General features: G+C 40.1%; 1 protein-coding gene across 9 annotated transcripts in view; it reads left to right on the top strand.

Moving 5' to 3' along the window:
• FNDC3A (fibronectin type III domain containing 3A) overlaps window positions 1-13,474 on the top strand; it is a 125,514-nt gene that overhangs the window by 67,324 nt on the left and 44,716 nt on the right. For 5 of the 9 annotated variants that reach the window (XM_062607337.1, XM_062607336.1, XM_062607338.1 and 2 more), the window contains 2 exons: window positions 5,662-5,738; window positions 10,591-10,828. In XM_062607337.1, the coding sequence (XP_062463321.1) occupies window positions 5,662-5,738; window positions 10,591-10,828 (315 nt within the window). Of the gene's footprint in view, window positions 1-306; window positions 401-700; window positions 813-3,639; window positions 5,245-5,661; window positions 5,739-10,590; window positions 10,829-13,474 lie in introns of those variants that run through there. The other 4 variants (XM_062607340.1, XM_062607341.1, XM_062607344.1 and 1 more) reach the window with 4 other exon arrangements.

The raw sequence follows: 13,474 nt of genomic DNA, 5'->3' as shown, positions 1-13,474 counted from the left end.
CAGCCCATCAGTGTTGGAGGGGTGTGCTGCTACATCAGCTGTGCGCTCTGTTGTTTCAACTGCTGTGGCCTTTGTGTTTGACCCTGTCAGTGCTTGCGTCAATGATGCATATCATTGCCTGTGTGATGTCAAAGTGTGGGTGTACGGATATAGAGCCATAGTTAACCTAATGTGCTGCAGTAAATCCTGAATGCTGTTTCCTCCTGGGGATAACAGTGATTCATCGCCGTTCACATTAGACTAATGCTAAGTATAGCAGTGCTCATGAGCTGCAGTATCCACATAAATTAGTATCAAAGTCATTGCAGCTTTCTAAACGGGATGTCAGAAAGTGTTTGGAACCAGGTCTGTTGGTGTGCCTCCTTTCTTGGGCGTAAACTGATTAGCAGTTCAGCTGAAGGTAAATCCTATGGAAGGATTGGGCTGAAGTAATCCTTTAGAATTTAGTTATGCTAATTAACGTAAAAACCTGGAGGATTTGGGCCACGCCAGCCAATGACAATGGTTAGCGTACAGCAAAGGCCAGAGCAGGAGGCCTGCGGCATGGCTGAGGAATCCCTCCCGGGCACCCGCCCCCCAGCCCCTGTCAGCCCAGGCCGCGTTCCGCTTGTGCCGCCTCCCGGCTGGCGCGGGGCCCGGCCGCGGCCCGGCAGGGCGGAGCGGAGCGGGCCTTGGGGCGGGGTGGGGCGGAGCTGAGCGGGCAGCCGCGCACCTGAGGGAGCCGCCCCGCCCGCTGCCACCGCCCCGCCTGCCGCGGCGCGCCGGGGAGCACCCGCCAGGCGGGCCCGGCCCGGTACGGCCCGAAATGAGCGGTAAGGTGTCCCGGCCGCCCAGCGAACTCGCCGCTGTAAAGCACAGAAGCTGCAGGGCAGGACGCGGCGGGCAGACAGTCCCCGCGGCTGGCCGCTTGTGCGGCAGCGGCGGACGGGGGAGAGCTGCGGTGGTTGGGAAACAAATGCGGGGAACCTGAGCGCTGCTGAGCCCCTCTCCGGGTGATGGGCGGCTGCGGAGGGAGCGGGCAGCCCGGGCGCTGGGCGGCCATTCCGGGCGAGCTGGGGTGTTGGCAGAGCCGGGCTCTGGGCGTCGGTGCCCCGGAAGCGCATCCGCGAGTGCGGGCGGCGAGCGCTGCATCCGCGCTGGAGCGGCGTGCGTCCGCCGTGCGTCCGCCGTGCGTCCGCTGTGCCGGAGTGCTGCGGAAGACCTGGAATGAAGCAATGCCACTAGGCAGGATAGAGAGAAATCCTACATCCGTTAAGAGAGCGGTGGTGGTATCCTCCCATTTTCAGGTGTTCTGTGTTCAGATGAGTTTGTCACGGCCGCAGTGACAAACGGTTAATTTTGGCACACGTTTATGGTAGCTTGTTAATGAGGTTTTTACAGTCTGCTCGAATAATCATGTTAAATTTGCTGGGATTTCTTTTACGAGTTTCCCGTTTAAGGGCACAAGTTTCATGTGCTCTTTGAGAGGCACCTTGTTTTTTCCTGATTTTTTTTTTTTTTTTTTTTTAACTTAGGGCAAAATGCGTGGCAAGTTTTCCCTTTACTAATAGTGAAATAGCAAATTTCAGGACAACGTAAATAAACTGGAAGTGTGGTGAAACATCTGCTTCTTGGGTTTGGTTGAGTTAAATAAACCTTTAATGTGTTTGATTAGTCATTTGTCAAGAATAATGTGTAAAGCACAGTGACATTTACAGTACCTCTCTACTACTTATTATGTAAGAGAATTGTATACCTTAGAGGATATGGAAGAATTGAGACCTCTTAGAATCACAGAATGGTTTAGTTTGGAAGGGGCATTAAAGATTATCCAGTTCCAACCCCCCCTTGACATGTGCAGGGGCCTTCCGCTAGATCAGGTTGTTCAAGGCCCTGTCCAACCTTACCTCAGATCATCAGCATTCATAATATAGTGCTTTGGCTGAAGCCAGTCCCGTTTATGTCCAATATAGAAAATTAGATGTTTGATTAACACATACGCTGGTGTTATTTGCAGGTACTTTATAATCAGTCTTGCATTATGGCAAAACACACTGGCTTTGTCATGCACCAGTCTAGCCGATACCTGAAAGCATGAAGATTCCTCTTGCTGTGAATTTCACTGAAGTAGAGTTGTTTTTAAAAGGGAAAAGTACCTGCTTTTATAGCATATTAGCATTCATCTTTAGATACAGGAAAGCTTTTTTTAAAGGTTTTTTGTAGGTAGTAATATGCTTTCTGTCAAGAAATCAGTAATTTCACTGTAAACACCCTGTGTTCTTTAAAACGTATAAAGTCTGCTAACTTTTTTCCATGCTTTTCCTTTTCTTGAATGTTCCTTTGCAATCTGACTTCATTCCACAGCTACTTGGAAATTTAATCAAAGCAGATTAGAGTCCACAGTTACATTTTGAATATTAAAAATATGTTTTCTTTAATTCAGGAACTTTAAAGTGTTCAGGATGGGATGCAAGTTTACAGACTGCTAATTTGACTCTGTTGTAACACTGCAGTAACTTTTCAGGTTCATACATCGCCTGTATATCTTTTGTGACCGCTAGGTTGTGGGTATACTGGAAATGGGTTTGTGGATCAACCTTTGTACTGGATTGAAGATAACTGCTTTTTTGTTTGCTTGTTAGAGAGATTAAAGCACTAAATAAATAAGCTTTAAAAAGACTGTTAAACAATATTCTTCAGATGTCTAAAGCAAAACAAACCAAAAAAGCCAAATACACTTCAGTAAATTTACACCAGTTCACCAAGAAACAGGCTGTTCATGTTAGAGTTCCTACATCTCTCAAGGACGTTGAGTTTGCTGTAAAAAAGTTCAAGTAACTAGGGTCTTAATTCTAAATTTACCTGAAACTTCTATGGTTTAAAATTGTGAGTTTAATAAAAGTGTTTTGTGTTTGGTATGGAAAAAGTACAAGTAAGCAGTGCAACATACAAGCTGTGTTAAAGTCCACCTTATGTAAGAATTTAAAACATTATTTGGTTGAGTGGTGACTTACAGTAAGTATGCTGTTGATGTTTTAGAACGTATTGTAAGCTAATGCACTGAAGCACTTTCAGCTTCTCTCTGCTGCTTTTCACTTCACTTTATTTTTGCCACCTCATACTCAGCAGAAACTTTCACTGAAACATTTTTGAGTTTCAGCTGAGCACAAAGACTTGAAGGAGGTTCAGTTCTCAATTTATAGCTTGCTGTAGTCTTTATGTTCTTTGCTGTTATACAGTTCAGTTAAGATCTTGTTCTTTAAAAGTATCTTAGTCTTTTTAAGTAGTACATTTCCAGACTTCTGGATCTCGCTCTGAAGAAGTCCCTATAGTACATGTAATCAAGCTCAATTACATGCTACTTTTTTAAAGAATGGGTTTTGTTCCTTTTCAGTGCTCTTGGCATTCAGACAGGGTTATCTGTATTTTTGTCAAGTTCATACTTACCAGAATGAGGTATGCTATAATCTTATATACCATACTGTGCATTTACTTAGTATTTCCTATTTGTAGATCTTAACTGAGTTTCTAAAACATTAATGTGGAACTGTGAATGCCCTTTCAGAAGTATTATTGAAACTTCACCGACGGTTGGGTTGGTGGTTTTTTTGCTTCACTACACTGACCTGAGAGAGAATGGAGTCTGGAGTGTCTGAATCCCAACCGTATGTGCTTACCACAAAATCTGGTCAGATTCTATTGTGTTTCAGTTTTTCTTTAATAATTAAACTTCAGCAATTGTTGCCTTGTGTATTTTAAACACAAGAGTGTACGAACGTCTGTAGGCAGTCCCCCTTGAAGCCTGTGCCAATGCGCTTGCTCTGTTAGAGGCCTGTGTCAAATGCTGAAGGGGAGGGCATAAGGACAGGGCAAGCACACAGAAATAACTTGCTTATTTCTAGCTTTCTGAACCAGAAGTAATGCTTGGTTGGTTTTGTTGTTGTTTTTTTTTTTCCAGCTCTTAATGGATTACCTCTCTCAATTTGTTTAATTTCTTCTGAACCTAACCTTTAACTTTCCACAATGTTCTTGAAGCAGCGAGTTACATAATTTAACTGTACATTTCATGAGAATTTGCTTTATCTGTTTTAAACCTTTTACCCAGTGATTTAATTTAATATCTCTGGTTCTTGCACATGAGAAACTGCAAATGGTCTAGCTTCCCATTTTTAGGCAGTTTGTGAGTGTTTTTGTTTGTTTGGGGTTTTGGTTGGTTGGTTGGTTTTTAGTAAGTCTTTTGCTGTTTCTCTGCTGCCAGCACTTTTACGTTTTAACCATCTTCAGGTAGAAAAATACTGGTCTCTTTAATCTTTCCTGATAACTGGTGGAAAGTCACTGTAAACCTCCTTTCCTCTTCTAGTTCTGTGTATTCTTTTTGAAAGGTGGGGACAAACACAGTGCTCTAAGTATTGAGGTACAGCATGGATCTATACCATAGCATAATAGTGTTTTCTGCTTGTTCTCTGCCCTGTTAGTGATGACTTTTAATGTTCTCTTTTTTTCTTTCAACAACACTCAGCTAGAAATACCTTTCCTTAGATACATAGTAATTCCATAATCTGCTTATTTACAGCTAGTTTGTGGCTCATCACTATAAATACTTCTGGTTTTATCCAGGTGTATTACTTTGCACTTACCAACACTGTTTCTTCTGCTTTTTTATCATCTGATCATTCAGTATTTTAAGATTCTTTGCAGCTCTGACAGCATACCAGAAATTTGTCACTTTGCTGTTCATTTCCTTTTCCAGAAGTTAATGCATTGAACAGGTTCTTGTTTGGGTGCCTGTGGGACTCCTTTGGTCACTTTAGGCACTTTGAAAGCTGATCATTTGCTTCTTCTTATTTCCTATTCTCAAGCCAGTTAGTTATTCATGAAAAGCCTTTTTTCCTTTTTAAGCAAAGGCAGCATTGCTACTTTAAGTGTCTTTCAAAAGCTTTTAGAAGAATCCAGTTATGTTGACAGCATCCCTGTGTTCTTTGAAGGTATCAGATATTCCAGGCAATACTTTATCTACAAATGCCTCCTTAAAACAGTCCTGTTGTGTCATATTTGTCTGTCTGCGAACTCTGTTCTTTCTGGTTTGCATGGTACAAGTTTCATCATGGTATCAGAATCTTTCCCGTTAGTAGGAGTAGAATTCGTGGTTTGTAATAGCTGGCTTTCCCCTGGGACCTTAAGTTAATGTTCTGTTTACCACCTCCCTCTCCTGTGGCACTGAGACTACTTCAGGTGATAAGACTATAGTAACAGAACAGATATTTTGTAAGTAATTTTCTTTACAACTCTAATGGAATACCGTCTGGTTTCAGCAGTTTGTTTTGAATGTTTTGTTTTGTTTCTGTTTTAAAGTCTCTTCTTTTGTCCTTTCCTCTCAGGACACTTCCTTTGCTCTGTCCCCTGTTAAGTTTTGACAGAAACTCTTCTCTGAGCTTCCTGACAGAGAAGGGAAAAATACGTGCTGGTTAATTTACTTTTTAGTTTTGTTTCTGGTTTTCTCCTAACTGCTTCGTAGGTTTCTAAGAGTGCCCTTTGCTATAATTTTATCTGTACAGTGCATTGCCTTTGTTTATCCATGTTATCTTGTATGTTTTTCACAGAGACTTTGCAGTTCAGTATGTTCTTTCAGCTTTCTCAGATCATTAAATGGTGGTATACTGAATATTTTTGTAACCAATTTAGGTCCTGCTCAGGTTCCAATGATGTCCCCAAATGGTTCAGTGCCTACTATTTATGTGCCTCCTGGATATGCCCCACAGGTACGTCCCTTCATTTGATTATTATTTTCATACAAATTATGAGAGTAAAACCATAATAGCTAATTCAGTAAGTAGCATCAAGTTTCAGAGTCACTGTGGTTAAGCAAGTATATAATGGGAGATGTCCACCTTGCCTCTGTCATGGAAGACTTCTCATGCTGTGTATGTGTCTGTTTAGTTGTAAATTAACTACTTAAGTGACAGTAACAAACTCAGTTCCTTGTTGAGTTCAGGATCCCAATGTACTAGATGTCCTCTGAATATAAACCAGAGTCATGACCCAGATAGCTCATTGTGCAGGACCTGTACTGATTTTTGTGTTAGTGGATGTTTTATCTTGGCACCAATATAGTTTTATATAGGTACATAGTTAATGTCTGGGAAGTTCCCTGCAGGTAAGGACTAAAACAGATCAGTTAGAAAAAGCATAGCAAACAACATGGGAAAAATGTCAGTTGTCCATTAGGAATAAATTAGCATGTAATGCATACTTCCACAGCTTGTCTTAAAATGGGACTTTCATTTTCTCACTGCAGTGAGATTCCTAATTTAGATGCCTAAAAATTAAATATGAGCTAGATAACCTGGACAAGTCTAGGGGTTAGTAGGTCATACCCAGAAGTTAAAGCAGATGACTACAGCTCTCCATGATGTCTTTCTCATGATGGTCTGTTGTTGTGACCTCTACCTCTGACTCTGCTTGCATCCAATTGTGTACCCCAAGAGGAGACTACAACACGTAAAATGCAGCCAAAAAACCCACAGTGCCTAGCAGATGTTGGACTAATTATCTGAACAGCTTAAGAAATTGTCCTCTAGCAAAAAAGGGATGTTAGATGAGGCAGACTGAACACTCTGTGGGTTTATGGATTTACCTTTCATCTGTTAAAAGTTGTCTGATAAGTTGTTTTATGTATCCTTCATAGTTGAGTTCCCAAAGAGGTAGAAGAAAAATTAATTAAAAATAATAGTGAAAGTCCATTTATCTTTAATTCATGGTAAAAAGTCTTAATTTATATTAGAATTCATTTTTTACGAACGGAAACAATTTTTTAGATAAGTGAATTTCTGAGTAATTTTACCGTATTTCTAGAGTGCTTAACTTCAGTTGACGAAGTACTTGATGTTTAAAAAGTTGTGTAACCTGTGTCAATCACAGTAATATTTATAAAATTAATTTATCCTTCTTTTGAGGATGACTTGCTGAAGGACTGGGCCTTGCTGAAGCACGCTTGTTAGCCTTTCATTTTAGCTTGTTAGTGCAAGCAGGTGTTGTGATAACACAGTGCTCTGACTTCTGAACTGAAGGTGTTTCACTATACAGGGTGAAGCTCAGAGTACAAGTGGAACAAACTCTGCTGTCTGCATCTGAGTAGAAATATCATAGTCCGGGAAATCCTGTAGTTTGTAAGGCTTATGAAGTATTTACTACTGACAAAACATAGCAGCTGTATAGTTTTAGAATGGAAGTTCCTGTTACAAGCCAGGAGATTTGATAGTAGTTTTGCAAACAGGGAAGTCTAAAACTATTGAGCTGAGAGTTATCCCAGACTTAATGCAGCCCCAGCAAAGTAACTTACATGGTTTCTTCAGGTATAATGTATTTTGAAATGTCAGCAACTGCAGGTATATTTTGAGAGAAATTGAAAACCAGCTAAATGTCTGATGCCATCAGCCTGGAAGAACAACTTAAGCATCACCATCTTTTGTCTATCCATTTTTCTGTTATGCCTTTGCTTACTTCACTTCCTGTTTGGCAGTGATACTTCCTCTGTTAGAAGTTGGGCATAACTACAGAATAAAGCATACTTATTTTTCTTACATCACATAAATAAAAAGCAATTCATTGGTTGATTAACTTTTACCTTCTTTTTCTGTAGTTGTAAAGCTCTGAAAGAAATTGCATCTTTATTCATCCTCTCTAAGCTGTCTGCATTCGCTGTCTGTAGTGAGTTTTCCAGCAATGTTTAGTCGGTTAACTCAAACAAACAGGCCTAAGCCTGAACTACATGTTTTGCTGCTGCACTTAGGATAATTGATAGCTTGTTTACTTTTTTAAACTTAAAATTATATAATTGACATGATGCTCTTACTGCTTTTGGAGGGTTTTTATCTGTGTAGTTGCCTGGAAGAGGCCTACCACGGAGTTGATACTTGATTTAGAGGCACAGTTACAGACTTATCAAACTCTTCATTTTACACTATTAAACTTAAGGTCCCTTGCAGCTATAAATTAGGTATCTATTTCTGAGTTACTTAGGCTATTAGCAGACCCAAGAAGACAAGGCAAATAAATTATAAACTAAGTAGTCTGGTTTTTGTTGGTTTGACTTTGTTGATTTGGTTTGGTTTGGTTTTGTTTTGTTTTTAGTGGAAACTGCTTCCTATGTAATCTGAATCTGCTCATAAAGTCATGATACTGCATTTTTTCTTGTAAGCATAAAGGACTTAATTAAAACAACATTTCTGTGTTTAGATAATTTCACTGGACAGCAGAAATTCTGTTTGTATTTTCTTCTGTTAATACATCCTGCCTTTAGGATACCACACAGCTGTGGTTGCACAGATACGAAGAATGTTGTCTTTAGTGAAATTACGTTTTCCCATATGGGACAATTTCTGTATACTGAAAATAGCCCCTTTCTTAAAGTCACACAGTGTGTATGTGTTTTAAAGCTGTGTTAGCTTAGACAATTTATTTTCAGCTCTCTAGGTAAGGTGGGATCAGCTCCATTGTGTATATTTTTATGTCTTCTGAATTTTATTGCATATGCACAGAGATCCTCATCCTGTCATTACACCAGAAGCATACAGCTGTGTCTACATAACTGTCTTTCTAAGTACAATAGTGAAGTTTTGAAACAACTTCTTAGACCAGTCTCACTCACTACGTTGCATTGGTTCAGCCAGGTTCAGCTAGCGGGATCATTTTGGGGGGTAAAAATTAGATCTTTGTCAGAGAAAACAAAAGTAGAAGTTCCATTTCAGATGTACCAGATGCACACCAACCCTTAATGGAGGCATGGTAAAACCAATGATTGATCCACCTCTGGACTTGGTGAAAGAGCACACACCAGGGCATGGGACTAAATCTAACTAAGCATAATACCCTTAAGCTTAAACAGTGGAACTGAAAGCAGCTTGGCACTAAGAGCTTTGATTTGATCTGCTCCTCTTGCACCAGGTTGCTCATTGGCACAGGTGTGTGTACATGTTCCCACCTCATTTCAAGTGTCAGTGAAAACTTAGATTGAGATTGTAGGGTTTCCTTGTCCCCTGTTTTTGAATGTAGTCATCATATTCCAGATTCCATTCTTCTCCTGCTTTTCTGGATAAACATTTAATCTAAAGCCTTACGTGGCAGTCCCAGTGTTTTAGTAGGATGTGGAGAGCAGTTTATTCATGGGCATCCCAGATGCTAAAGTTATTAGCACCTGGATATATACAAGTAAAAAAAAAAAAAAATCATCTCTAGATATTACCATCAGTCATGTATTTTTGTGAGCGTTTTCTGCTTCAGTACTTTCTACTGTATGTGCCTTTGTGCCTGCTCTCCACCAGTTTCCTACACGCTACAGACCCCAGGCAAGCTACGTGTGCCGTGAACAGTGCACCTCAGCTCTTTTCAATTTTTAAAAGGAGCCTATAAGGAAAGACTTTTTAGCAGGGCCTGTTGTGACAGGATGAGGGGTAATGGTTTTAAACTAAAAGAGGGGAGATTCAGGCTGGATGTGAGGAAAAAATTCTTTGCAATGAGGGTGGTGAAACAGTGGCACAGGTTGCCCAGAGAGATGATGGATGCACCATCCCTGGAGACATTCAAGGCCAGGCTGGATGTGTTTCTGGGCAACCTGATCTAGTTGAAGATGTCCCTGCTCATGGCAGGGGATTGGATTAGATGACCTTTGAAGGTCCCTTCCAAACCAAACTGTTCTATGATTCTGTGTATCTTATGTGCCCACACTTACTCTCATCATGGGATTGCATATGCTATTTCTGTTTCTTTGAAATTATAGCAACATTGCTGAAGGCTGCACTTGGGTCCCTCAGCCACGGGTTTGTCCTGTCACATCTCCCATTTGCCATTTTTGCACAAGAAGCCCCTTTGTACACCAGAATCTGGCAGAGGCTGACACAGAGGCCCCTGTTTTCTGTGTAGTATGTGGCTTTCTTCACAGTGCAAGACAGGCAAGGGGGGAGGAAAGAAAATGAGATTCTTTCTAAAAAACTACCTTGAGTTGTGAAGGAATCTTGAGAGGGCTGATTACCATCCTGCTGGGTTTCTTGTTTTAACAGCTTGATGCAGGCGAAGGCTGCTGCTCAGTAGCAGGTGCAGTGTGGCCGCTGCCTCCTGGGTTAATGTTGGTGACCTGAATTGGGCACAGAACAAAAACCAGACACTGTTGTGCTTTTCCTATCACTATTTATGAGGAGTGTGGTCCGTCCACCCACCAAATCACTTCTAGGGAGCAATCTAGCTGTTACGCTGTCAAGCAAATACGAGGAGCTGTGTAATATACAAGCAATATGAGTGAGGGTGGAAAGAGGGCCCTGGGGAGAAGCTAGGCTCATGCCATAAATATACCTGGTTGTTTATAAGATGTTGTTGTCTTGTTACAGTCTTTCTTTTTTTTTTTTAACATATTTTTCCTGCATCACATTGAGAAATGAATGGCATTGTTGCAGTTAATACACTTCATGTAGGTAGCCCTTTAATTGTCCTTTCTTTTTAATTCATGCTCTCCTCCTGTTTTCTCAAATTTAAGGGATATACTATTCCTAGTTTTGTATCTACAGAATGCACCTTTCAGACTGTCATTTCCCTTTTGGTGCATCGTCTCTCACTGTGCAGGTTATTGAGGATAACGGTGTTCGAAGGGTTGTGGTGGTTCCCCAGGCTCCAGAATTTCATCCTGGTGGTCATGCAGTGATACACAGGCCTCCACATCCCCCACTGCCTGGCTTCCTTCCTCTTCCAGCCATGATACCCCCTCCACCACGTCATATATACTCACCTGTGACCGGAGCTGGTGAAATGGCAACACAGTACATTCCACAGTATCACACCTCGCAAGTATACGGGGATCTGGGTAAGCAGCTTACCAAATATTGCAAGTTCTATCAAAGGAAGTAATACTCTACTCATTTCCAACTGATGTTCGGGCTTTGTCAAGCAAGACTTTCAGTTTGAATGGAAGCTATACAGAACAGTTTTATGAGGGTGCCAGGTCCTGTCCTGTTTTTACTGAAAGTTGTTATTCCAGAAGAAGTTATTTTAATGGATCACTGAACAGACAAGTCTAATTAATTAAACATACAGATTATTTCTTATGTGTATCAGTTATTTATTTGCCCAAGAGAGCAATGCAGGAAGTGTTTGTTGTGATTCAGCTGATGCCTTCCTCTGAGATTTAGAGTTTAAGTCCGTACCTGAGCACTATTCTGAGACCTCTTGTCTTGCGAGTATCCCATTTGAAGCATAAAACAGGAGTTCTTGCTATTGATATGAAAAATGTTTGCTATTTTTGTGTGTAAAACTGTATGCATTTAGTCCAATATCTGTATTGAAGTCCAGCTTGAATGATCAGGTGTCACCAACCCAAACTTAATACTGTAGTTGAAGCTAGTTTTCTTAGTGCTGTAGACACCTGCCTTTTAATAATGTTTAGTGGCAAAGTGTATGTGTGTACTAACTCAGGGGTTGGGTTGTTAGATTAATATTTAAATTTCTGGAGACTTGTTTTTCTTTTGATAAACTTCTGCAGTAAGTCAGGTGCTGACCTTGAAAGTCTTTGAGAGCAATGCCAGGTTGCTGTTTTTAGAGAAAAAACCTTGACACTGTAGAGGGGGAGACTAAACACAACTTTGTCATGTTGCTGTAGGTGCGTAGATTCTCAGTGTTCTATGATACTACTAAAAACATCTCTCAAAATGTCCTTCATGTACTCACCATGCTTAAATAGTAACCATGTACAAAGCTGTCAAATAAGAATATACTGATGTCTTCCTGGAATTCTTAGTGTTTCTGTATTCTGAAGTTGTACTTTATTTCTTCCTTGCACTACTTTGATAATAGTGCTTTATTAGATGCTTTTTGGGTGCTTATTCATAGTTTTATTAATTTCTTGGTTTCCTGTAGATGGCAGTTATTTGCTTTTAGTTTGCTAAATTAAGAGATCGGAGTATGATATTTAAATGCATTAAAGATAAAGGATACTTCTTAATGGAATAGTATTTTTTAGATTTTTGCTGCTAGGTTATATCCCTTTAAATATGAATTCAGTGATTCTGCGAAACTGCTAATGTAGAAAAAATTTGATAAAGTAGGATTCTTTGGGTTTGCTTTGTTTTAAATATATATGTAAGATGCCTTTGGATTTAGGGAATTAAAGGACTAGGGATCATAGAATCATAGAATGGTTTATGTTGGAAGGGACCTTAAAGATCATCCAGTTCCAACACCCCTGCCATGGGCAGGTACACCTTCCACTAGACAAGGCTGCTGAAAGCCCCATCCAACCTGTCCTGAAGCTAGGTTGGATGCTGTAATTTATTACATATTTGCTGCAGATTTCATGTTTAATTCTGGACCACTGACTTTGGCTATGGCCTTCAGAAGTCAAATCTCACAGTTAAGGTCCTATATGAGGAATCCGAATTTAAGGGGGGGGAAACACAGAAGCGCTTATAGCATGGTAATTCTCTAACTAGAGCACTTAAATCTCTAATGGTAGTAAAAATCAAATTTGTAAATAATCACAGCTTATCTAGTAGTCCTCTGTCAAATTCTCTGGGAATTAAGTTGACCTACTAAAACAGAAACTGGAAAGGCCTCTAGTTTTGTGGGTTTTATCCATCTTGCAAGAGAGTTTGTATTTAATCTTGTTTCCTATACTTTCCAGCACATAAGAAATACGAAACAATGAATTCATTTTTCAGACCAAGTGATCCAATTTACCTGAAAATGGACAAATTCTATGCTGGTTTTGAAGGATGTCTTTTTTTGGAATTTTCATGGTTTATCATAGATAGGGTTACACTGGGGAAAGAGTTGGTTGCTGTTTTAAATTCTTGAGTCACTAAGCTGAAATGGATAAAAATGTTAGAACTGGACTGAAAAGTTCACCAATCTGCAGTTTAGTGTTTTTTTTTTTTATTGGTGTGGTGCTGCCTTATTTCCAAAGCCACAGTTTGACTTAGAGGTGGGATTTTGGTCGTATGGCAGCAATGCTTAGGTTACTGTATACCAGTATAGTGTACTTACAAGATGTAGCCATGCCATCTTCAATCTTTTTGTGTCTTTCAGTTGCCCTATGCTTTTGTGGGGTTTTTCCCTGTTGATTTCTGCTTTTCCTGTCGATTTCTCACCATTAATCTGTCTAGTATTCGATTAAAGTACTTGATCTAGTTGCATTCCAAAACTTAAAACTTCTGTATTTTTTATTCAACATTAAACCAAACCTCTTCCTGTGTAATAAAGTATCACTTTTTTTCTGTGGTGACTGTATCCTGTACCTTACAGCTGAAGGACGATTATAGAAACAGTTTAAGAATAATTTTTAAGTGGAAAAAAAGATGTGGGAAGGAAAGATAACACTTTCTCCCCTAACATGTTGTTAATGTACAGTTAGTGTGTATTATTTTGTCTGCTTGACGCTTAGGTTTTCCAATAGAAGTAAAGATGTAATTTTACTCACAAGTGTGCATTTAGCACACGTAGCATTTTCCAGTAAGTT

This window comes from Pezoporus occidentalis, unplaced genomic scaffold (assembly GCF_034315485.1).
Source record: "Pezoporus occidentalis ecotype Australia unplaced genomic scaffold, CSIRO_AGI_Poc_V1 ctg122, whole genome shotgun sequence".
In the NCBI taxonomy this organism is placed as follows: domain Eukaryota; kingdom Metazoa; phylum Chordata; class Aves; order Psittaciformes; family Psittacidae; genus Pezoporus; species Pezoporus occidentalis.
This window is presented reverse-complemented; position numbering and strand designations above follow the sequence as displayed.